Raw genomic sequence first — 25406 nt, 5'->3', positions numbered from 1 at the left:
CAGTAGAAATCACCAGCTAAAGGAGAAGTGGGAGAGTAAGGACAGAGCTGAGAGAGAAAACATAATGCTTGTGTGGAACCATCACAGTATTCTGTGTCTGGAACTTAGTGAGAGGTAGGAAATAATTAGATAGAAGACTTAAGAGGCCATATAGGAGTCAGATTATGCTTTGAGTAGTAGGAGAAGGCGTTTAGACTTTGTTCTGAGAGCACTGGGAAATCACTGAAGAGTTTTAAGCAGACGGAATGAAATGACCAGAATCAGATTTTAGAAAGGTCACTCAGGTTGTGATGTTGAAGAATGTAGATCAGAAGGGAATAATCTGGAGGCAAAGCCATCAGGGAGGAGAAATGTTACAGTGATCCAGGGTGGAGGTGACAGTTTTCTGAAGTAAAGTAGTGGTGTTGGAGATAGAGAGGCACAGAGGTTAAAAAGTCAAAATCATCAAAAACTTGATGTGTGGTAATGATTGGGGACAAGGTGTGTGGTGGGGGAGGGCAGCTGTTCATGGTATTAAGGATGATACCCATGTTTCTGGTTTGGGCAGCTGGGCACTAAGAAAGGGGATATAAGAGGAGGAGCAGGTCAAGGGTTTGGATCCCTGTACCGGCCAGCTGCCAAAAAATAAAAAATAAGGAGCAGTCTTTAGGAGAGAGGGAAAAATGATGAATTGAGTTTGAGAAGTCTGTGAGAAATCCAAGTGAGGATATCCATTGCAATAGATAGCTGAGTCTAGAGCTAAGGAGGGAAATCTGGATTGAAGACAGATATTTTGGAATCAGAGAAAACAGGTAAGTAACTAGGTCATAGCAGTAAATATAGTCATGTAGAGAGAATTTATAGAATGAAAGAAAGGCAGAAAGTTAAAGTTTAGGCCACAGTTACTAGCTGTGTGACCTTGGGCAAATTATCTAACCTCTTTGTGTTTCAGTTTACTTATCAGTAAAATGAAGCTAACAATAGTTATCAAACTCACAGGGTTATACAGGATTAAATGAATAAATATATGTAAAGTGCTTAAAACAGCAGTTGGAACATAGTAAGCACTATTTAATGATAGCTGTTTTTTAAAGGATTGGCAGAAAAAGAGGGGCCCAAGAGGGAGTTGCCAGAGGTAAGAGGAAAATCACAATAGTATATATATGGGGTTTTAGCAGGTAAGGGAAGAGTTTCAAGAAGGAAGAACTGATTGACAATGTCAAACATTGCTGAGAAGCCACGTAAGATGGGAACTGAGAAGTGTTTATTGTATTTAGTGATGGCCTTGGTAAGAGCATTTTCAGTGGAGTGACCAGATTCTGGTCAGCTGAGAAATGAGGACATGAGGAGGTGAGATAGCAAATATGGATAGCTCTTTCCAGGAAATTGGAAATGGAGGAAAAAGAGGCATTGAGATTAAGGAAGGATATATAATTACTTATTTATTTATTTTTTGGCAGCTGGCCAGTACAGGTATCCAAACGCTTTAACCTTGGTGTTATAACACCACACTCTAACCAACTGAGCTAACTGGCCAGCCTGATATATACATTTTTAAAGTTGAGAATGACTTGAACTTGTGTTGTTAGGAAAGAGCCATAGAAAGGAAAAGGTTGAAGGTACTGGGGGAGATGGGATAACTGATAGAGACAGGTCCTTGTGGAGAAATAGATGTAGACTTGCTAAACATAGTTTCTGTAAGTTCCGTGAGAATAGGGATCATGTCTAATGTGTTAACTATATACCCAAAATGGTGCCTGGCACATGGTAAGCATTCAGTAAATAATTGTTGAGTGAATTAATGATAGACTTTATTTCTTTTTTTCTTTATCTCAAAATCTTGAGTATAGTAGGCATACAAATATTTATTAAATAAATAAATACAAGGCGTCTTCAAAAAGTTCTTGGAAAGATTCGTATTATTTTTTAATCCCTTTTTTTCACAAACTTTTTGAAGTACCCTCATATAATTATGTATCCAGAGGGTAATAATTTACAAGTCTGGTGTCTTTTAGGGAAGGATTTCAAGAAAACATTAACACCCTGATAAGTTTGTGTAAATGTATTATTAGATTTGAAAAATGATCTGTATTAAAATCTAGTCATGTCATGTCAATATCTAAAAATCAGTTTCTCTGTTGTATCTAGCAAGTAAAAGCAAGCAAGAATAAAAGTGACTCAAAAGTTCAAAATGAAATTTGCACAGGGCACACTAAAATAAACATGGCAAGTAGAAATGTGGTAATAGGAAGCACTTTACGTAAATACTTAAAGTATCCTCAGTAGAAATGTGAAGAATTTATCTCCAATAAAGAAGTTTGTATTTGGTCCTGAGGATTACAGGCCAACTGAGATCTGACTCATGATTTTATGTTTTAAGAAAGTGCTGTGACAGGAAGAAAGTTGAAATTTTAGGATTGAGCAGAGATTCTTCTCTCTTCAGACATGCGCCCAGACTAACCTCATTGCCAATTCCTGGTCCTGACCCTAAGGTGTGGAATGCAGACCAAATGGAGAAAGAGTTTTCTCAGGGCCAACTTTAGATGTTGACAATGAAATGAAACATTGCCCTTTTCCTTGTACGTGGAAGCACTGCAAGGCCAGAGAAGAAGAGTTGTGGGTGAAAGTAAATGATTTCCGTCTGTTCTTAATTCTGATGCACAAAAGATGTGTGTTAATGCAGGGTTTTCTGATGCGGACCATAATAAGCGATTTTTGGAGCTATAGACTCTAGCTTTGGGGCTGCTCATTCTAAAATTACTTCTGAAATGAAATGATATATCAGGGATTTTTTTCTTAGGCAGAAAAAAATTATTCTAGCAGTTAATCTTAAAGTTGTGCCTGGTTGATCTTTAAGATAATTGCTGTCATCGCATGGTTTCTAAATCTCCCCCATCTTCACTCCAAGTTGAGGTGATACACTAAAGAAAGAGAGAAACCAGAAGCCTCACTTTGTCATTTAAATAGTCATTCGTGGGCCAGCCTGTGGCTCACTCGGGAGAGTTAGGTGCTGATAATAATACCAAGGTCACGGGTTCGGATCCCATATAAGGATGGCCGGTTGGCTCACTGGGTGAGCGTGGTGCTGACAACACCAAGTCAAGGGTTAAGATCCCCTTACCGGTCTTCTTTTTTTTTAAAAAAAGAAAGAAAGAAAGAAAGAAAATGTTGTGTGGAAGAAACAAGAGTTTGAAGATAAGATTTGATACTAACATTAATTTAATATAACATTTCTGCCCTCAGGTTTAGTGCCATACAATGTGCAGCTGCAGTCCCTAGAACTCCTGCTGAATCCTCATTTTCCAAAAAGGTTGAGCAGTCAAATCTTCAGGTATCAAGTGAGGCACAAGCCAATAATGAGGTGACCACCAATGGTCATGGCCCATCAGCCTCCAAGCAGGTTTCCCAGCAGCCAAAAGGTATTATGGGAATGTTTGCCTCCAAAGCTGCTTCTAGAACTGAAGATACCAACAAGGAAACCAAAATAGAGGCTAAAGAAGTAACAAATGTAAGTTTTCTGTGAAGATATACCTTCATTACAATTCAGAATAGGTAACTAGAAAAGCATTCATTGTTCCAGTGGTAGTAGTTTAATTATATAAGGTTCTGATACTCAGTTCTGATTTTGTACTTTAGTTTGAACCCTTTAATACTTGATACTCTCATCTGAAGTAGTCCTTTTTCTTTTGATAATGCTTCTCATTAAGCCTTGAATTCTCCTTCTGTAAAATGGTAATAATGCCTGCCCTGTGCACATCACAAGATTGTTGTGAGACCCAGTTGAAATAATGCATGTGACACACCTTGAAATTATAAAGTTTAAAGAATTGTCTATTAGCAATATGTTATTTGGGGAACATCTTCTGTTTGGGGCTTTGTCATATTTGCCTTCCTTCCTAATGTATTTAACATTCTTGATCTAATTTATACATTTTTCTTGATTTTTTTCTTCATTTGCTTCCCTTAATTTTTTATTATTAAATCATCTGAACTAACTTAAGGACATTGACTTAAGAAGAGTATCACTAAGATGTTTTAAAAATCCAAAACATGTAATTATTATCACTATTATTATTACTATTATTATTATTGTCATTTTTAAGCTTCTGCTTTGGGAAAGAAAAGGGATGGAAGGAATCACTGCATTTATTGAATTTTTACTGTATGCCAATAGATTGATCTTTGTTTAAATCCTCTTATCAATTCTATGAGGGAGATATTATCATTTCCATTTTGTATGTGGTAAACTGAAGCTTATATTTATTAAATAATTTGCCTGGAGGTCATATTGCTATTAAGTGGTGGAACCAGGATTCAAATTCATTTCTGATGATTAAAAATGTAAAGTTTGGGGTTCTCCTTCTGCATCGTGTACCATGCTGCCTCTGATCTGTTTTAATTCTGTCAAAACTAAGTACGAGGGTACTTCAAAAAGCTTCATGGAAAAATGGAGTTAAAAGATAATGTGAATCTTTCCGTGAACTTTTTGAGGACCCTTATAGTTTTTAAATATGCTCAAGAAAAGTTGACATATCCATGGATAATAATTTTATAAGAACTATAAGAAACTAAGCTTTGGAGATTAACACTAGATACTGTTTGGTCTGGATTATTCTAGATTTGTTCTTATAGCTAATGTCTACACATTTTGGCATGATTATTATAGAGACTGTAGCACCATGATGGTGTGCTCTGCTATTGAAGAGATTCTTCAAGACTGTGCTGCTTCAAGGGTAGCCTAAATGCTAGAAAAAAATCATGCGTGTTTTCTTTTCTATACTTTTAGGCATCTTCAGCAGGCAGCAAGGCACCAGGGAAAGGGAATGTGATGAGCAATTTTTTTGGAAAAGCTGCTATGAGTAAGCATGTTCTTACTTTCCTTTGACTAATAAATGAAAGTTAATGTAATAAAACATATCATACCTCAGGTGGAAAGCCACCTTGTCTAGTTTTTGCCCATCTAGGAGACTACCATGTAGCATTCCTGTATCCTAACATAAAATTTGCAGTGTACTGATCAAAATATTGATGGAACAGTGGACTTTATGGGTGATCTGGGCTCAGTGAGATCTCTTGGAGGGTAGTTTAGTATTCCTACTTTACTTCCTGCCTTGAAAAGAGAATGAAATATTTGCTTCATAGTGGTCTTGAAAATGGGTGGTAAAAATAAAAGGGAGGCTGCTTGGTTAAGCAGTATAGTATTGAAGTTACTGTCATGTATGCTGGAGTCAGTTTGACTGGTGAGATCTTTATTACACCTGTCTCCCAAGGGGTCACAAAAATCAATTTTGTCTTTCTTTAGTTATTTTTGCAGATTATTCACAGTAATGAATTAGACCTCAGTGTGAATTAGAAGGGCCCAGGTAGTAATGGCCATTTAAAAACAGTTTTGAGAAAGTAAAAATATCCATTATTTAAAAAAAATTAAATAAGAATTCCTTATTTGGAAAGAATCCATAATTACATATTTTCATTCTTCTCCTATCAAATACACATTCCCTGAGAGTATGTGAAAAAATACCAGGAAGAATGTAGGAGCTGCAGGATAATTGTGGCACACTTTCTTGGAGCATCAATTTTAAAAAGATTTTACAGGGAAGCATTTTGTTACATGCCTATGTACGCAAAATTAGTCAGAAAATTGCTTTTCCATCATGGTTAAATCAGTGGTAAGAGGAAGGATTGGGGTGACAGGTTTTTATTTGCCATAAAAGCTATCAGAGAAGAACATTTTTGTGTTCTGAAGACATATGGAAAATATGATATGTTCAGGTCATTGGGAAGCATGATGGTGTTATTGTAAGCACAGTGCACAGGGAGAGCTCCCTATTTCTGTGAAAACACATCATGCTAAGGTCACTGGCCTGTGTGGCTGGTACTGGGCCACTGTATATCAGATTATGGTTTCTTGGCAATTTTGATGAGGCCCACTTGTTTGTTGTTTTTTAATACATTTGTAACCTTAAAAACCAGTGAATTTTAAAATTATTATTTTTTAAATACATAAGATATATGAGTATTTGGTAACTGTTAAAAAAAATCAAACTGCAGATTTATACATTTACTCATGTATTTACTTAGCACACATTGATTGAGCACCTGCTGTGTGCTTGGCCCTGTTAGGCATTGGTGATACAATGGAGAAAAAGACAAACAAGGTTCTTTCCCTCATACTCCTTATGTTCTACTGGGAGAGACAAAACAATAAATACGGAAAAAATAAAAGTTAATGATTATAATTGGTAGGCAGACAGTAACAAAGTTTTATGCTAACATGTAATAAAGGGAGAGGGAAAACCTAGATAAAATAAAAGAATTAAATACGTATTTACCTAATACCTAATATAGAGAATTGCTTACAAAGTTGACTTATTTAACAGATATTTTTTCTTTTTTTTTTTTTTTTTTTTTGTCTTTTTCGTGACCGGCACTCAGCCAGTGAGTGCACGGGCCACTCCTATATAGGATCCGAACCCGCGGCGGGAGCGTCGCCGCGCTCCCAGCGCCGCACTCTCCCGAGTGCACCACGGGCTCGGCCCTTTAACAGATATTTTTTCAAGGCTGAATGTTCAAAGTAAAATTATAAACTTTTATTTTATTTGATACATGTCAAGATTATTGCAATGAAAATGAAGCTTGAGAACTGGATGAAGATAGTTATTGTGGGGGCTTGAACCATTTAAAACTTAATGCTGGACAGAAACAAACGTTGACAAGGATGTGGAGAAATTGAGCCCTCAATCTTTGCTATGGGGAATGTAAAATGGTGTACTCATTTAGGAAAATGATGTAATAATACTTCAAAAAGTTAAATGTAGGGTTACCCAGCAATTCCACTCCTTGGTATCTGCTCAAGTCCACACAAAAACTGTACACAAATGTTCATAGCAGCATTTTTCATAATAGCCAGAAAGTGGAAACAGCCCAAAGATCCATCATCTGATGAATGGATGAACAAAATCTAGTATATCAAGACAATAGAAAATTAGTTAGCCATAAAAAGAAAAGCAGTAGAGATACGTGCCTTCAGCATGGATGAACCTTGAAACATTATGCGAAGTGAAAGAAGCCAGACACAAAAGACCACATATTGTGTGATTCTATTTATGTGAAATGTCCAGAATAGGCAAGTCTGTAGAGACAAAGTAGGTTAGTTGTTGTGAAAGCCTGGGTTGGAGTTAAGGAGTGACTGCTAATGGTACTAGGTTTCCTTTTGGGGTGATAGAAATGTTCTAAAATTGAGTGGTAATGATGATTGCACAACTAAACCCCCCTGAATTGTACATTTTAAAAGAATGAATATTATGGTATATGAATTATATCAATAAAAAACTTAATGCTTTATATGTAATAAAAATTCAGCATTGTTGACAAAATTAAAAATTCATCATCAGTTATCTTTCTTTGCTTGAAAAGATTTCATATTTTCTTGAGTATAAAAAGGAGATGCTTTTAATCAGTCAGATGATATGTGACCTGATCATTCAGGTAACAAGAAAATGTTATTAAATTTTCCTCAACAATTGCCTGAAAATGAAATTGAACTACCTTGTTTCCAGACAGTTGTATCTGCATATATGTATAAGTTGGAGTTCCCAAAATATTGTGAAACCAATGCAGAGAGAAAAAACTCTGAATACTAAATCTAACATTTGATCAATGGTATTTTAATCCAGATCAGTTTTCTGAAAGTGTAAGACTTAATGCGATAGCTTCTCTTTTCTTAACCCATGAGGTAGGTAGGAAATATTTGGAGGTTTTTCCTTCTAATCACGTAATTTTAAAACAATTGCTATTAACATGATATAATTTATGTAATAGAATACAAAATTTACCTAAATTTTAAATATACACATGTAACTTCAGAGAATTGTTTTTATTTTAGTTGGCTGCTGACCCATAAACCATCTGGAGATACATGTTTACTCTCCTATACAATTTGGGATATTTTGGTGGGAAAGTTTGAGAAGCACCGATACTGACAACAGCAGTATTGAAAATGCAAGAGAATATACCACCGTTGGGCTGGTGGTTTCCACCATTGAGACTTCCCATTCTAGTCTTCAAAAAAATGAAATGTAAATAAGATTGCATTTTATGCTTTGATCCATCATCTACACTTTCAAATAATGTACATTATTTAAAGTATTATACTAAGCTGAGAGTAACAGCCAAGACTAAGATGTCATTTTTTTTCCTACACTGTAGATGGTTTAAGCTATTATACAGCGTGTAAGCAGAATTACTTGTTGAGCCTCCTGTTTTTTACAGCTTTCTAATGTATTTTGTGACTTTACTTGCAAAAAGCTATCACTGATTATAGCATAAAGATTAGATTATATACTTCTATAGTTTCTCAGATGGCTTGGCCCTTCCTGCTTGCATTTCTTAGTCCTCTCCATTGCACAGTAGTTGTTTTTGCTTTTCAGCTTGGTGTAGGGAAAAGGGGTAAGGACTTGAGGAGTCAAACTGACTTAGGTTCAAATCCTGGCTCTTACCTTTTCTATCAGAGTTATATTGGATAAATCACTTAATCTCACATACTGATCTCTTTTATTCCTTATAATATTGTAAATATGTTTGTTCAATTTACGTAGAGAAGGCTGACTTTCAGGTAAAATAATTTGCCCAGAGTGAAGCAGAGGTTGAACCAAACATTTCTGATTTCAAAATAGTCTTCCAATTTTATCATTAAAGTAGTAGTGAGATAGTAGGGGTATCCAGGTATTAAAAGAAAGAAAAGGTCTTGCTGCAAGACCTTGTCATCATTTGTAAGCTGCGTACTCTTGGGAAGCATCTTTTAATACCTTTCATTCTTAGTTTTCCTTGTCTGAAAAATTAGAAAGATGATACCTCATTAAGTTGTATTTGTTTTTTGTAAGCCTTGCTTTTACTATCATTTGGCATGGGAGCTGTGTATAATGAGAAATTACTGGGAAACAGAAATGAAAGCATTTATAGCTAGAGAGTAGATTAGAAAGGAGAGCCATTTTCTGAATAGACTATGAGCTCCATTAGGACAGTGACTATTTTTTATCCTTTTAGCCCCTTCTCCAAACATTACCTGGCACATAGTAGACTATCAAAAGAACAATGGATTAATATTGCATGGTGGGGTTCTGTATCGTCTACTATACTTTATTTATAGATAAACTTAAAGTCAATTTGGATTCAGAACAAGCAGTAAAAGAAGAAAAAATAGTGGAGCAACCTCCAGTGTCTGTCACTGAACCAAAGCTGGCAGCTCCTGCAGGCCCGAAGAAATGTGGCAAAAAAGCAGAGCCTGTTAAGATGCAGCAGATGGGAAAAAAAAGGTAGGAAAATTTTGTTGCTTGTGGGGGAAAAGTGTCTCTACTGAGGGTAAGAAGGTCTGTTTGGGCTTATTGACAGCAAGCAGTTTTCAGTTGAGTACTAAATCCTACTTAATGCCTGAGGGATATAACTGTACAACCAAAATGGAGAGAGAAGCTATTTAGCTTATCTAGTGAAGTAAGACTGTAGAATCAGCCAGTTTGGATGATTTAGGGTCCAAAGTTTGGATGACTTTTTTTTTTTTTTTTGGGCTCCATTGATCTAAATTGATTGTCTTTTCTTCCTTAGTCCATTTTAAATTTGTGGATATGGCATTAGGGTGCTTAATTTTGTGTGTGTGTGTGGGGGGGTATATCTGTTTTTTACTTAAAATTGCCAAATTGAGGGGTTAATATTTCCAGTCAAATTTAAGAGAAAAAGTTCTTTGTTTTCTTTTTATATCAATGAGTTTATTTTTCAAGTGGTGAAATGTAATTAGAAAAGAAAATAAAAAGCACACAAGCTGTTAAAAATGGATCCAGGAATTTGAGACACTACCTCATAGCTGGTAGAAATTAGTCTGTTGAAAGAAATTCTAAAGGACACTGTCAGCACTGATAGGCCAGGAAAGAAAAACTTGACTTTTGTGGTAAGGTTGGGGCTACTCTCGTAGAAAACATCAACAAAATGGTGAAGTTTCACAGGGTTAAGGCTCTGTCCAGTGGGCCTTGCCTCCTAGGAACATGTGGTATGGATGGATTAAAATGTCCCCAACCATAGGTACAACAGTCACTGATGATGGTTATTGCCAGGAATACATTCAGTATTTCACTGCTAAGCAGGATGTTAAGCATAGGTTTTTAGTAGATGCTCTTTACCAGGTTGAGAAAGTTCTATTACAGTCCAGGTTTGCTGAGAGGTTTTATCATGAATGGTTTGAATTTTGATACGTGCTTTTTCTGCGTTTATTGATATGATCCTATGGTGTTTCTGTTGATGTGGTGAATTACACTGATTGATTTAAAAATGTTAAACCAACCTTGCATTCTTGGGACAAACCCCATTTGATCATGATGTATTACCCTTTTTATATGTAAGGGTACTTAGAAAAGTTTATGGAAAAACAGAGTTAAGAGATAATACTAATCTTTCCATGAACTTTTTGAAGTACCCTCATATTGCTGGATTACATTTGTTAATATTACATTAAGAATTTTTTGCCTCTAGGTTTATGAGGGCTACTATGTCAGTTATTTTCTTTACTGGCAAAGTCTTTGTCAAGTTTCAGTATCAAAATTGTGCTCACTTCACAAAATTAGTTGGGAGGAGTTTCCTCTGTTTTCTGAAGGAGTTTGTATAATATATATTCTTTCTTTCTTGAATGTTTGATAAAATTCACAGTGGATATTCTTTGTAGGAAGATTTTTTATTGTGAATTTGATTGCTTTAAATAGAGCAATTCAAGTTTTCTAGTTCTTGGATCAGTTTTGACTAAATTGTGTTTTTAAAGGAATTTATATGTTTCATCTAAGTTGTTGAGCTTATTGGCATAAAGTTCATAATATGGCATACTCTTTGAGTATCTATAGAATCTAGTTATCACTAGAGATTCTTTCATTATTTCATTTCTGATTGGTAGTGTGTATTTTTCTCTTTATCAGTTTTGTAAAAGGCTTATTAATTTTATTAATCTTTTCCCACAAAACAACTTTTAACTTTGTTAATATTCTCTATTTTCTATGTCATTGATTTCTGCTCTTTATTATTTCCTTTTACTTACTTTGAGTTTAATTTGTTCTTTTTATAGCTCAAGGTAGAAAGAAAAGTTGATATTTAAAGTTACGTAAGACATAGGGACTTTACGACAGGCTGTGTTGTACATATTTGTGTCTTTAACACATAATAGGCCCTTGATAAATTGTTTGTTGATCGACTGAGTAGTGTGATGGAGTATCCAGACAGAGGAGCTAAATGATTTCAAGGTGGAGTCTAGGTTTTTCATGTCATTAGAATCACCTTAAAGTCTTATGTCTGTGCCTTTGCTCATATTTGTCTCCCCTCCCTACCTGATGAGCATCTACTTAGCTTTTAAGGTTTTCAAGTAAGAGTCATGTTCCATAACATTTTATTTGTCTGATAAAATTTATTGCACTGTATTATAGCTAATGGTGTTTGCCAGAGCGTCTTGATTTTCTCATCCTTGGTGTTAAACAGAAGGCCTTGTATACAGGTAGTAGCTGCTTATTTAATGTTTGTTGAATGAGTAAAAGGTGAATAGAATGATTAAAAGGTGAGTAGGGGATATAAGGAATTTGGAAAGATTCTTGATAACCTGGTTGTAGCTTCCAGTGGTCTATAGAGAGCTAGAGAAATTTTTTATTCTGGTTACCCCATGAAGTAACCTAGTTGTGGTCAGTTAGCAGAGTATTCTTTAAAAAAAAACTTTTTGGTCTACTTTGACTGTTTTTTTTCTGCCCTCTGGAATTAAGACCTTGAGTTATAAAGCAAGACCCATAGTAGTGTATGAATACTTACATTTTGTTCTGTGTTACATGCTTAATTTATTCCTGGATGGCAACAGGGGGAAGCGAGTAGAGATATCTGATGATGAGACAAAGGAAACTGAAAACATGAAGAAAAAGAGGAGAAGAATCAAACTTCCTGAGTCTGACAGCAGTGAAGATGAAGGTGGGCTTTGTTATTAATTTTTGGCAATGGGGATCAATTCTTATGATGCTCAAGGAGCTAAAAAAAATAATTCAGTATGGTTCACAATGAGAGCAGTAATCCTAGCGTTGAGAGACATATAGCACCTATTTCTGTTTGAAATGTACTTTAGCCTTTTGACCAGAACCATCGTCTTCTGGTAATTTACCAAAATAACTAACACAAAGGAAAAGAAGGTATGGATTATTATTATACATAATATCTACAACATTTCTTTTCTTTATTTTTACAAGGGGAATATTACTTTGGCTACCTTCATGTGAATCTTTTAAGAATTGTGATATTCTAGGCATCGAGGGTGTTTGGTGGTATTCCACACCATATAGTAAAAAGGTGGTAAAACTGGAAGAATCTACAGCGTCATTGTTGAAAGGGAATGACAGTATGGACTCTTCCAGTTTTAGGCTGCAAACAGTGTTGTAAGATAAGCAAACAATAAGAGTCATGCCGGGATAATTGATATGCTTTTTAAAAGAATATCAAGTACCCTTAAGAGCTAAGATCTCTTTCCAAATCATGTAAAGAAAAGTATATAGGAAGAGAAAGAGGCTAATGAGAAAGACACCTGGGCTGAACTGATATGCCCAACAACTCTACCCTGAAAAGCTTGCTTTGATAACCAATGGTGAAAAGCTTCAGCTGCTATAATCAATTCTCCACAAATTCGTGGCATAATGGGCCTAACACATTTTAGGTAATAGGGGAAAATCTAGTCTAAAGGTATTCAGCATCACATAAAGGTACATAGACTAATGTAAGCAAACTGATACTGAAAGGGATTAAAGGAAATAATGAATGCAAAAAGGGAACCTGCTATGCTGTTAAAGGACAAAACTAAATTTATAAGACTCTACTATTACCAGAAACTGCTGTAGGAAGAGCTGAAAATGGTAACAGAGGCTCCCCCAAAAAGGTTATTAGCTCAACTATACAAGTGAGTGAAAAAACAAATTGTATATGTAGGTGAAAGTAATGCAAAGAAATGGACAAACCTAAGAAATGCTACCAAGAATTTGAATCTCTCTGTGATAGAGGTACCATCTTTGACTCTTCTGCGGATTCAGATCCTACCATTCATGCTTACATGTTAAGGATTATGGCCCCTGATATCCTGTGAGAGGTACAGTGTCCTTCAGAGGTACAGTTTTCAATGGCTGTTTAGAATGAGTAGGGGTAGGACATTGTGAGCATCCCAGAGGGACAGTTACTATGTTTTCATTCCATGTCATTTATCAGAATGCTTTGACCAAGTCTACTAAAAGGAAGATTCCCAAGTGTGTGGATGAAATAAGAACCATCAAGGGCCATTCTGACATGTTAATAATTGAGGAAATGTAGGCAACTTCATGTAGACACATGGAAAAATAATTAGGAATTAAACTTGGCTACCTTCAAGGGCTGGCCCATGGCTCACTTAGGAGAGTGCCGTGCGGATAACACCATGGCCACGGGTTTGGATCCTATATAAGGATGGCCGGTTAGCTCACTGGCTGAGCGTGGTGTTGATGACACCAAGCCAAGGGTTAAGATCCCCTTACCGGTCATCTTTAAAAAAAAAAAAAAAGAACAACTTGGCTACCTTCATGTGAATCTTTTAAGAACTGTGATATTCTATGTATTGGTCATGTTCCATACCACGTGAATGTGCTAATTGGAACAGTCTTCCCAATTTCTAATCAGGAAAAGAACTTTGGGAAGATTCTGGAAGTCTTTGAAGCTATCAGCCTAATGTACCTTAAAAAGGTAAACTAGATACTTTATTAGTGAAGGAGTCAGCTCTAGGTCGAGGAATTGCTGTGGTTGATTGAGCACTCATCACATACTTCTGAAATATTTTCTAGTTGTGATCTATAGCCCACAAAATACCTGTGGGTGATTAGAAATATGAGTGGGGTTATTTAGTTTGGAAAGGAGTGTGAAGAAATGTAATAGAGGTGAACAACCTATAATAACAAATGATATAGAACAGAGGCTCTGAGGTTTTTTCCTCTGGCAAAGATAATTTTTGGCATTTGACTAAATTTATAAACCTCAGCCATTTTATTCTTAAATTTCTTCTTTGTCTCAATGCCAGTAGGATTTTATTTTAAACCTTTACACAGTCTCTAACTTACTGTTTTATTTCTGTTACACTGAATATGTGATAGTAGTATGATATGCCGTTTTAAGCTAGAAGTTAGCAAAGGAGCAGCAGGAGTGGAAGAAATGGCAGGGACTTTGGAGTCAGACAGACCTAGGATTTAATATTACCTCCGCCACTTACTGTGTGACTTTAGGGCAGATTACCTAATTTCTTTAATTCCTTATTTCCTCATCTCTAAAATAGGGATGTTATCATAGGCTGTAGGCTTTTTATGAACATCAGATAAGATGATGTATCGAAAGTGCCAAGACAGTGCTTGACACATAGTAGATTTTCTTATTACTCACCCCACTTTTCCTGTTGAGGTGTTCAGTAAGTGTTCAGCAGTAGTAAAGATACTTGCAGGTACTTTCTCCAGGAAATTCTATTCAACTTCATATTTGTAACTCTCGACCTAAGGGTCTATTCCTTTCTTTTTCACTTTGATGAGGCCATAAGCACCTTCAGTAGTTCTACATACTTTCTTTGTAAAGCAGAAAAAAGCCAGACCCAGAAAGAAATAACATTAGGAATAATATCTACATTGCTAGGAAGAAATAAAGTTTTAGCGGACAAATTTGTCTCTTCTGACATTTTCAGTCCTTGGAAGTTGCTTATGGAGAATGTTATGCAAATCAATATCACTCTTTAGGTAAGGATAGGTATTTAAAAAAATATTAAGTCTTAGGAAGTTGTGAATGCTTTCCAGGAATTCTAATTGCCCATCTCTGCCGGAGAACTATTTGACAAACAAGTGGTTACATTGCTGGATCCCTATAATTAGTTTTACTACATTTCTTATTCTGCCCCAACAAAGGTTGTTTTTCTGAGATAAGTGATGTTTTACTGCTTGAAACATCACTGTCTTTCATTTGAAGACCTGCAGATTTGCTACAAATATATTTAGATCAACGCATCAAGCATTTTTTATGCTTATGTCACTAAAACTGTAGTGAGTTAGAATGTTTGGCTTGATGATAAAGACTAAAGCAGACTGACACAGATTCTGATTTGGAATGTGGACAAGTTTTTAATTTCTTTGACCCTCAGTTGCATAAAATAGATAAAATAGTGATTTTGTGGGGGATATTATGAGAGTATGATTGATACAGTATTTGTATCAAAGTCCAGAAAATTCCAGTTGTTTTCCCTATCCTTTCTTTCCTAAAATATTTTATTTTTTGAAAGTTTAAACAAAGTAATAGATACAATTTAAAAAGTCATATAAAGTAGAAGTTTTATAATAGATAGTAATCTCTAGTGTCTGATTCATGTAATTGACTAATGCTTCTCTTGTCAACTTTCTCCCATCTTCCTTGTATCTTCTAGGGATTTTTTGAAATTTTTTATTCATTAAGGGCTTTTGACTCTTTTTCTGTTCTCTTCCCTGTTGTGGGGGGGTTATAACATTGTATTCCTTTATTGTCATAGTGTTTCTCTTGGGGGATGTATGGAAGGAAGAGGGAGATACGATACATGCTGTCTTCCTTGACCTGGATGCTCCTCATCTTAAATTTAACTGAGAAAATGATTGTTTTATTTTAAAAAAAATGTTACTCTGTGTTTAACGTCAGGGAAAATGTGGTGTGTCTGCCTCTTTGGAGCTTAGAGTCTGGAGGGGGGACCTAGATAAACAAACAGCAGTGAGAGGGGTCTTAGAGGGAGCCACTAGGATTAAGTGTTTTCCTTGGTTGAGTTGAGTGGTTACAGAACTGGAAATAGAATAAGAATGCCTGAATTTATTACTGTGAGTATTAAAAATTTCTTTTCTTTGGCTTCCTTACTGCCCAAACTTTCCTCCCACCACTTTAACACATCTACCATTGTGGCCAAGCTCTCTTAACAGTTATTTCCTTCAGAACAATGGATGCTTGGTTCTGGGGTTTGACTTTTTTCTACCTTGAGCTCCCATCCTGTTCTAGCCTCCCAGAGCTGGGTTAATAGCTGGATCACTTTTCTTTTATGTTTCTGACTCTTGTTTCCCAGAGCTTATAAAGTTTTGGGGCCCATTTCATACTTGAAGTGTATAATTTATTGTTTTGTTCTGGCTCTTGTTCTCCTTCACCTCTTTAGGTCATTTGGCCTTGAACCCTCCACTGTCATAATTTTTAACACTGACCTAATCAGTTGGGAGAATTTCAGATCCAAGACTTGTGCTAAGAATTTGAATACAGCCAGAAGATTCAGGGAGCAGGTGAGGCTATGCAGCTACCCAGTCCCCTGACCAGCAGTTTCTTTGTGGTGATTAAGCAATAGGTCAGCTGAGGATTTTCATTTCCCCTCTCATGGGCCTTATACTACGACCACTTTTTCTGGATTTATTAAAAATGATGGGATCCCTCTGGTGGCTCTCTCTTCTTGGGTGATACCACTTCCACAGCAATATTTCTTTCCTAAAAGTGTTCTTCCCTGCTCATTTCAGTGTAGCAGAACAAGCCTCATCAGTGGGGCAATCACTAGAAATAGTTTCCATACAAAATACTGAGCAGGTCTCAGTTATTACAATTTTAATTGTGCTTATCATTTAATGATAAGCATCCACCCCACCCCCAAGTTTGTGCTCTTAACATCAGCTGGAAATTTTCAATCTAACAAACATCTCAGGTAACTGCAAGTAATCCTCTGGTCACAGTCACAAAATCTCTGGCATGGAACATTTGGTATAATCTGAGGATTATTTCCACTTACATGTTCTTGAGGGATGTCTGGTTCTGAACGGTAAGGCAGCATGGGATAGTTGGAATAAGAAGGCTGTGGAATCAGACTGACAGGCTATCTGTCTCTTAGGGTTGTTGTGAGGATAAAGTGAAATACATTCTATCTTACTGGTGTGTAAAAATAAATAAATAAGTAAATTAAAGTACATGACACATGTTGGGTGATCAATATTTATAAACCAACTTCATACTCTGACTTAGCTATAAAATACAGCATTTAGCTAAGATGATCTCTAAGGTACTTCCGGCTCTAATAATTCTTGATTCTCTGATTTTATTTGTACAAAGTATGTTTTTAAAATAACTATATAACTGCACAGCCCTTGGTTGTCATGAACTACTGCTTTAAAATGCCCTTCGCCAGACGCAGAAGTTTAGAGAGCCCATGGAGAAGGCATTGTACCAGAAAGTGCTTGTAGTTCTCTTATCTAAGCTTGTTTCCTTATTTTAGTCTTCCCAGACTCTCCTGAGGCTTATGAAGCTGAGTCACCGTCCCCACCTCCTCCTGCATCTCCACTTCCTGAACCAGTGCCGAAGACTGAGCCTGAGCCTCTCCCGGTAAAGGTAAAGCTTTACTGAGGTGCTTGTATTTCCCATGTCCTTTATCTCCCAAAAACCTGCAGCTACTATGCTAAATTATCCCACTTGCTGTATACTTCACAGATGCCAGAAGATGGCTCTTATCGCATTCTGCTCTCCTACAGGTTGTATAGAATTGGTCTCTTTTCTCTCCTGAAAGGAAGTTTCATTGTCAGAGGTAGTCTCAGGAAGTTTGCAGAGGTGGATCCTGGGAACTGTTTTTGTTTTGTTTTGTTTTTTCACGACCTTTAGCATCAGGGCTGTGCTGCACAACTCCTGGTGGAATTGTGCAGAAAGAGATCCTGCCTGCATCAGAGCAAAGTGTGAAAGATAGAGGAGAACAAACAACTCACGCACATTTGTTGCTCTTCACAAGCTCATCTGAAAAATGGCTGGATGAGAAAAGCTGGCAACAAATGGGGAAATATAGTTTTGAATGATCTCATCTGCATTATTAGTGTAGATAGTGAAGAGTTGAGAAAATAGCTGCCAATGCATTTTTTTGTGTGTGTGCCTAATAGTGTTCCTTAATTCGTTGTGTTAAGACTGTCATTTAAATATTGCACCGATTTCCTCTATCCGGAGAGAAAAATGAGATGAAAGAGACCAGTGGAGATAAAAAGAAATAGATATTAGTGTTTGACACTAAATAAGATGGTTGTAATGTTGAAATGTCAAGGCTGACATAGCAAGTATCTACAGCAAAGGCATATGCCGTAGAAACCCCTTGTCTGGTTTAGAGGCCGTTCCTGTGTGCTCCCATGATGTCTGCCTTAGTCCTCCATTAAAATCCTTACTACAGTATATTGCAGTGGTCTGCTTTCCTTGTCTCTCTTCTCCACTAAAGTCCTTATCCTATTTGTCTTTTTAACCATGGTGCCTTCACTACCCAACAAAAGTTTGTTGACTGAATGAGCACAGTTCTTTCCTCAGCATGCTGCATTCCTTCTCATAAACAATGAAATATCAAGCCTGTACATACAGTGAGCTTAACTTGTCTGTGTGTTAAGGTTGGTCCCCTAAAAGTAATGTGTAGAGTTCTTCTTTCAACTTTTTATCACAATGGAAGGTGATTATTATAGATTAAAAAGAATTCATTATTTTCTCTGTAGCTTCATTGGTCAATTTAACATTGTATCCTCTGATCTTCCTCCTATCTTTTAGAACTCAAGTGGAGAAACCAAAAGAAAACGAAAGCGCGTACTGAAATCTAAAACCTTTGTAGATGAGGAAGGCTGTATAGGTAAGACAAAGTTTTGGCTCCAATTCTGGAGATAGAGTTATTACCATAGAGAGGCATCATAATCCCTTATAGAGCAGTATTTCTCAAACTTTAATTTGCATATAAATGACCCCCCAGTGATATTGATGCTGCTTGTCTGTGGCCCACACTTTAAAGTAGCAGAGTATATAGAATGCTACATCTATAGTCAGAATACCTGGGTTTTTGTTTGGTATGTACACTATAAAAATAAGCACTAAGATCTTAGCTGAAAGCCATGTCATCTCTGGGTAGATAGTTTCTTGATCCATGGAATGGAGGTAAAATACCCATTTTACCTAAATGTGGGGTTGTTATGACAATTCAGGTATGGTAATATATCTAAAAACACTGTCAAGGTGGAAACCACAAAACAAAATTAAGATGTTGTTATTATAGATATTGAGAAACATTTGTTTTTTTAGAATGGTTGTTTTATAAATTGGAACAGTGGGGGGAAAAGCCTCTGCAGATGATTAGACTCTGAAGAGAATATCAAGAATCGTCTTTGGTATTTGGTCCCATTTGTTCTTTAGGGGAGTGTGACTCACCCAAATTGCTTCCTTTATGTTTCCTAATTGTAAGCCACGTTAGGTGAAAGCATGTGCTTGTTATGAAGGCCTAGAGGGGAATTAGAATTCAGGCTTTGAGTCACTGGCTAATTCTTCAGCCATGTTTTAGCTTTTTCTACCCTTTCTACACTCAAACCAGATTTCTGTGAGGCTTTTAGGATTTAGCACTTGAAGCCTGATGGGATGCTCAGATCCCAGACTGAGTTTGGAAAGAGTTGTGTGTTTGGGCTCTTAAACCCCTTGTTAGTTGGATAGCCCGTGATTGTCATTTCTCCCTTCTTGTGGCACCTTCCACAGCATAGACCTCCTAGAGGTTTCCCCCACCCTTTCTTGGTTTTTCCTTTTCCAGTTCAAATTTCTGTCTTAAAAAGATTGATTGGCTCCGAAGAATCAACCTTTCCTGGGTAAAATGGCTATTAACTCAAATGAAGACATCCTGCTGGTCGTGTGCCCTGTCCCATTACTCCCCAACTCCCACTCCTCTGAAAAAACCTCTGCCATTTTAATTATAGCATGTGATTGGGGAATAAAATTTCTTACATGTCATGTGGAAATTCTCTTTTCAGTGCCAAATTTCTTGTTAGCCTATGAATTCTGGACTTTGAGTGGTTTTTTTTTGTTTGTTTCTTTTTGGCTTTTAGTCTTCTAATAGTTTGTTTTCAGCCTCTTAGTTTGGCCGTTGGTGGCAATATATGTATTTACTGTTGAATTTCTTTTTTTTTTTTCTTTTAAATTTAAGAGGGCAAAAACATCAGTGCCACCTTTTTTCTCCTCCTTCTACCCCAAAAGAAAAAAATCAAATACATCTTTGTGAGAGTTCATTGGGAATTTGTGGCTACTTAGTGCTTTGTTCAAAACATAGTACTCAAATTTTGGCCAGGTGTGAGATGTGGACATTTTGTACTCCTGTCTTCACACAGGATTGCTAAGAGCCTTGGATGCAACAATGAAAACTGTGCTCACATAGCACTTTTTTTTTTTTTTAAAGATTTTTAGTCCAAGCTCAACCTAATGAATCTTGGCAATGGTTACCAACAAAGGAGTTCTGCTTTCCTCTCTGCTCAGACTGTTCCAAATGTACTTTGCCCTGTCCTGTGCTGGATCAGATTTGTTCTATGAGTTTAAAAAGCTGAACTTTCCCTTTCTGTGAGTTTATAGCAGGGACTGGGGAGTTGGGTCCCTGAGACAAGTTTGGGATGGACTCCTGAACAAGGGGTGGATTTCTAAGAGCAAAGTGGTTGAGTATAATGCTTCCGAAATTTTGGTTGGTGCTGCCCTGACAGGATTTTAACTTCCCAAGCAGTGTGTTACACAAAATTGGCAATGAGACAACCATTGGTTTCATTAATAAGTAATGAAATAACAAGCTAATTGGTGCTGAAGTGCATTATACACATGCTGCCATTTGGATACAGAATATAGCTTATGAAAGAACAAAGTCTTATACCACGAATTAGTAGTAAGTCATTTTTTTTTCGGTATCTGTAGATGGCCCTTCAGACTTTCCTAATTTAAGATATCAAATAAATAACAGCTTATAATTTTGTCCCATTAATTTAGTTTCATAATGCTTTTGAAAATGCACGTGAGATGAAGGGAAGGTGTTCTGGGGTCATAACTGCTGAACTAATAAGTATGCCATGGAAATTCCCTAAGTATCTTAGAGCAGCATTTATCAAACTCTGGGAACTATGTGTGCGTTACTTGAAGATCTTGTTGTAATTTAAATTCTGGTTCTGTAAGCCAGGGGTGGGACCTGATATTCTTCATTTCTAATAAGCTCATGGGAGATTCTAATGCTTCTGGTCTGTGGATCACAGTTTGAGTAGTAAGGCCTATGCCTCTAGAACAATTTGACAAATATATTTATTAGAAAGAATTATCAATAATTAAGAGCTTGAAACTATCACTGTTGGGCCGAGCCCGTGGCGCACTCGGGAGAGTGCGGTGCTGGGAGCGCAGCGACGCTCCCGCTGCGGGTTCGGATCCTATATAGGAATGGCCAGTGCACTCACTGGCTGAGTACCAGTCACGAAAAAGACAAAAAAAAAAAAAAAAAGAAACTATCACTGTTATTAAATGAGGAAAAAATACCTTTCACTTTAATCATTTTTGAGCATTTATTGTGCATATTAAGTTACTCTTTTCAGCTAAGAAAAGATGTTTTACTTCACTATTGGTTATACAGCTGCTGCACCTCTCTAAAGTCACAGGAAGGTGGCATTGTACTGTTTCTTGTGGTTGGTGTATGTATTGTAATAGTTACTGAAGAGACCCATATCAGTTCTGTGACATCATGGTTGGAAGCTACTGTCTGTGCTTGTGCCCTTTGGTGCATGCTTATGATGACTGCTCACTGGGATGGCTCTTTTCCAAGTTTCCCTTGGGGAGGGTTCAGTGAGTTTTAATGGCAGGAGAAAAGGCAGAATGTGCCCTTGGCTGATAGGGAGTAAGAGAACTGCAAACTTTGTTTCTCCTTTTATCATTGTCCTTCCTTAAGATTTTCAAGGGTGTCATCTGATAGAGTTTGCTTAGGACAGTTATCTTCATGATGTAGACTACTACTAAATCTTGGGTTAATTAGCAGTCATTCAGAACTAAGAACCAAACAGTTGAGTAACTGATCTCCATTCTCTGTACTTTGGATATGCAGAGAGTGGGTGACATCAGGATAGAGCTAGCCAGGAGAGTCCATGGTGGTGAGCCTGGCTAGACATAATGGTGGCTGGCAAGTAGACCAGAGATTTAAGACTAGCAATGAAAATAGGCGGGCACTATGTGTCAGGGAGATAAGACTCAAGGAACCAGTCAAAGCATGGAATTAAAAGAAGGTGTTTGAGTTATAGACAGTTCAGATGTAGAGCTCAGGAAGTTAACTAGCATAGACCAGGACCCAAATAAAAGATCTGGGCAATTAAATGATAAAGGCCGATTTAAAGGCATGGGACATAGCACTGAGGGAGGAAGGATGAATGTTAATAATGAGCCCCAACTAGAGGCTGTGCGAGCTCAGGATGCCACATGCTTCCTACCGGAGGCTAGATCTGATCTCCCGGTGGAGAAAGGTTTGGTACTAGGTGAGCATACCTGCCTTGATCAGACAGTATGATGTGATTAGGGTGAGCAAGACATTTCTTTCTCTTGACAGAGTAAATGACTCAACCCACCTGTGTCCCATTTTTTTCTTATTCTACCAGTGACTGAAAAAGTCTATGAGAGTGAATCCTGCACAGATAGCGAAGAGGAGCTTAAGATGAAGACATCCTCTGTACACAGACCCCTTGCCATGACTGTGAAAAGAGAACCCAAAGAAGAACGAAAGGGCCCCAAGAAAGGGACTTCTGCTATGGGCAAAGCCAACAGACAAGTGTCCATTACTGGCTTCTTAAGGAAATAAACTGCCATCTCTGGTCGGTCAGAGACTTGGAGTGGTCAAGGGAGAAGACCAAGAGGTATAGACTCTCTCACTTACTGTGTAAGTTTATCTTGCTTCTCACCTCACCTGTATCAAAAGACTGTTCTTCCATCCTGTGAGGTTTATAATATTTCTAGTTTTTAACCAAAAGGAAATCACCTGGAATCAGGAGGCAAAAGAATATTTTAAAATCTGTTACATCCTAATGACATAGTTTAAGCACAATCTTTCACCTGTCCAGGAGAAGAATTCACTCCAGAATTTAAATCGGAACAGATTTCATAATTATCACCGAAGCCATTTAGTGGCTAATCCACTGTGCCCCACTCACCCTATGCCCTGATCCACTTATGGCTTGGGAAGTATTCCTTCTTGTTCCTCTGTATTCTGTGAACTCGTGTGGGTGTTTTCTATCCCTGGATTTTATTGGATATGTTTACCACTCCCCCTCTCCTCCTCTCCCCACTACCTCACTTCTAACCCCATGAAACTGTTTTCTGTAAGTCTTTTAAATCTTGGTTGGACTAAAGGCTGAAACAGAAATCTCCCTACACTCTTCCTCCATTACATAGTACACTGACACCTGGCTACAGACCAGGACATTGCTTGTGTCTGCCCCCTTTACAAAAGCTCTCTAGACCTTCACTCACAATTAGTGGTTAGGAAACAGCCTCAGGCAGAGCACAAATAGAAATTTAATGATGTATTCAACTCCACCAGAAATTACTTAGAGTCCGCATTAATGATATTGAAGGAGTTGTGTTGCTGACACAGGGTGTGCTTTATACTGCTCTTTGTGGTTTGTTCCCCCCTTCTCCCTTTCTGTACCCTGCAGTGAAACCCATACGATGAGATGAAGACTACAAAGAGAAATCCCTTTGTACATACAGTGTGTGACAGTTACATACAATTTCTCCTTCTCAAGGAAATGGAATGTTCAGAAACAGCAATTTTTCAGGAAGTTAGTGAGGAAGATAAGGCACACATTTATACGCAGATGTTGCTTCTCTGTGTTTTTAACCGCCCCTCATTTGCCTAAAAGTACACGCCTGCCCCCCTCTCCCCACCCCCCGCGCCCCAAAAACAGATGGAGAGACTGAGTTGTTAGGAGGTATAAATGGCTAATAAAACATTTTCATTTTTAACTTAAGGAAAATTATCTATTCCAATGGTTATTTTCAAGGAACTTCTATTATGACTGGACAGGCAGTGAGCTCAGTGGACTGAGGTGGTATGGCAGTGATCTTGCACAGTGAGCTCTTGGGAAGGGAACACAGGCTCGACTGCTGATGTGACTCATCCGTAACAGACGAGGGGTGTCTGACCTGCTCCTTCCTTCTCAGCCTGGTGTATGTTGTAAGTGATGCAATCAGCCGTCTACTGTTTAAGGTTAGGATTGTGACTGACCTTGGGATTAACACAAGCTTCTTTAGCAACCAAGCATAGACTTTATTAAGACCAGAGGTTTGGGAGATGGTCCTGGCATTGTGTCTAGGACTTGAGAAAGCAGAAGCTTTATATAGCAAGCCGAATAAAGGTTGACATATTCTAAAACACTTTCTTTTTAAAATTAACAAGGATAGAGAGCGGATGGAAAGTCTGGACTTAAACCTTTACAAAAAACTTCTGGAGAGGAATCCCTTTTAAATGCTTATTTTTGTCAGTGCCTCTAGTCATTTTTCTAAATAGGAATGGAAAATTAAAAAGAAAGCAACAATCCAGTCTTTTTTTTTTTTTTTTTTTAAATCATTATGATGGGACCTCTAATAAAACTGAATTTGAATTGGAAAAATCTGGTTCTGGTTGGAGTTCCATCTTTCAAGGGATAACGCAAGTCCTGTGATTTTCATGCCCAATATGTTTCCTAAACTCTGAGCTGTGTGCAAGGCTTAGTAAGTATTGAGTGGTGACTTTTGTTTTCTTAATTACAGTACTCTACCATGTTATCCACATGAGTTAAATAAATTTGAGAAGTTGTTTTAAAACAGTGCTTCAAACTGATTGTCTGATGAGTCTATTATTTAACAGGACAGCAGCAGTGTGTGCAATTATTTAAACTCTGAAAGGGAACAAGACTGGTTTTCAGTTTATGTTGTTAAAACTGCATACCCATAGTCTGAAATGGACAAGTTATTTGCTTCCTTCATCATTTTTTCAGCCCTGTGGGAAATCTTAGTTTCAGCTGACCTCATTTTTCAGTTCATTTTGAAGAAAATCTAATCAATCCTGATCTTGCACATTGTATTAGTTTGGTTTTATCACTTGCTAGCTGTGTGACCTTGGGCAAATTTCTCAGCCTCAGGTTCCTTATCAAAATAGATCTAAAATGAGTTACCACAGGTTATCAAGACTGAAGTAATGTGTATGTTTCATAAATTCGGTACATAATGGCAGACACGTAAGTGCTCTAGAAATAGTGGCTTCCTTTCTGATGTCATAAATGATGCAGTCAGCCACCAACTTCCAGAAATGTTATCAAGGATATGACCCAGATGGTATATTCTTTCGAAGTCATTCTGGCTGTACAACTTGTCAAAATGGGAAGATAGTTTTATTTTATGAAAGGTTTTAAAGAGAGTGAATATTTTTCTATTGAAAAGAAAATGAGATTTATAGATGGCTATATTTACTATTCATTGAAAGATTATTGTGTGTCATGTCTCTTACCTGGGCACTAGAGGATATAATAGAAACCATAGAATTCGGTACTTATCCTAAGAATCTCGTGGAAGAGATAAGTGAG

General features: G+C 37.2%; 1 protein-coding gene across 3 annotated transcripts in view; it reads left to right on the top strand.

The window, feature by feature from the left end:
* POLD3 (DNA polymerase delta 3, accessory subunit) overlaps positions 1-24601 on the top strand; it is a 108462-nt gene extending 83861 nt beyond the window's left edge. For all 3 annotated transcript variants that reach the window (XM_063093609.1, XM_063093608.1, XM_063093610.1), the window contains exons 6-12: positions 3223-3487; positions 4766-4838; positions 9128-9293; positions 11852-11958; positions 17288-17400; positions 18580-18658; positions 22446-24601. In XM_063093609.1, coding sequence (XP_062949679.1) covers positions 3223-3487; positions 4766-4838; positions 9128-9293; positions 11852-11958; positions 17288-17400; positions 18580-18658; positions 22446-22645 — 1003 coding nt within the window. In that variant the 3' untranslated portion in view covers positions 22646-24601. The remainder of the gene's footprint in view (positions 1-3222; positions 3488-4765; positions 4839-9127; positions 9294-11851; positions 11959-17287; positions 17401-18579; positions 18659-22445) is intronic.
* Positions 24602-25406: the final 805 nt, after the last annotated feature.

This window comes from Cynocephalus volans, chromosome 4 (genome assembly GCF_027409185.1).
Source record: "Cynocephalus volans isolate mCynVol1 chromosome 4, mCynVol1.pri, whole genome shotgun sequence".
In the NCBI taxonomy this organism is placed as follows: domain Eukaryota; kingdom Metazoa; phylum Chordata; class Mammalia; order Dermoptera; family Cynocephalidae; genus Cynocephalus; species Cynocephalus volans.
The sequence above is the reverse complement of the archived record's forward strand: the minus strand, read 5'-3'. Positions and strand labels throughout refer to the sequence as shown.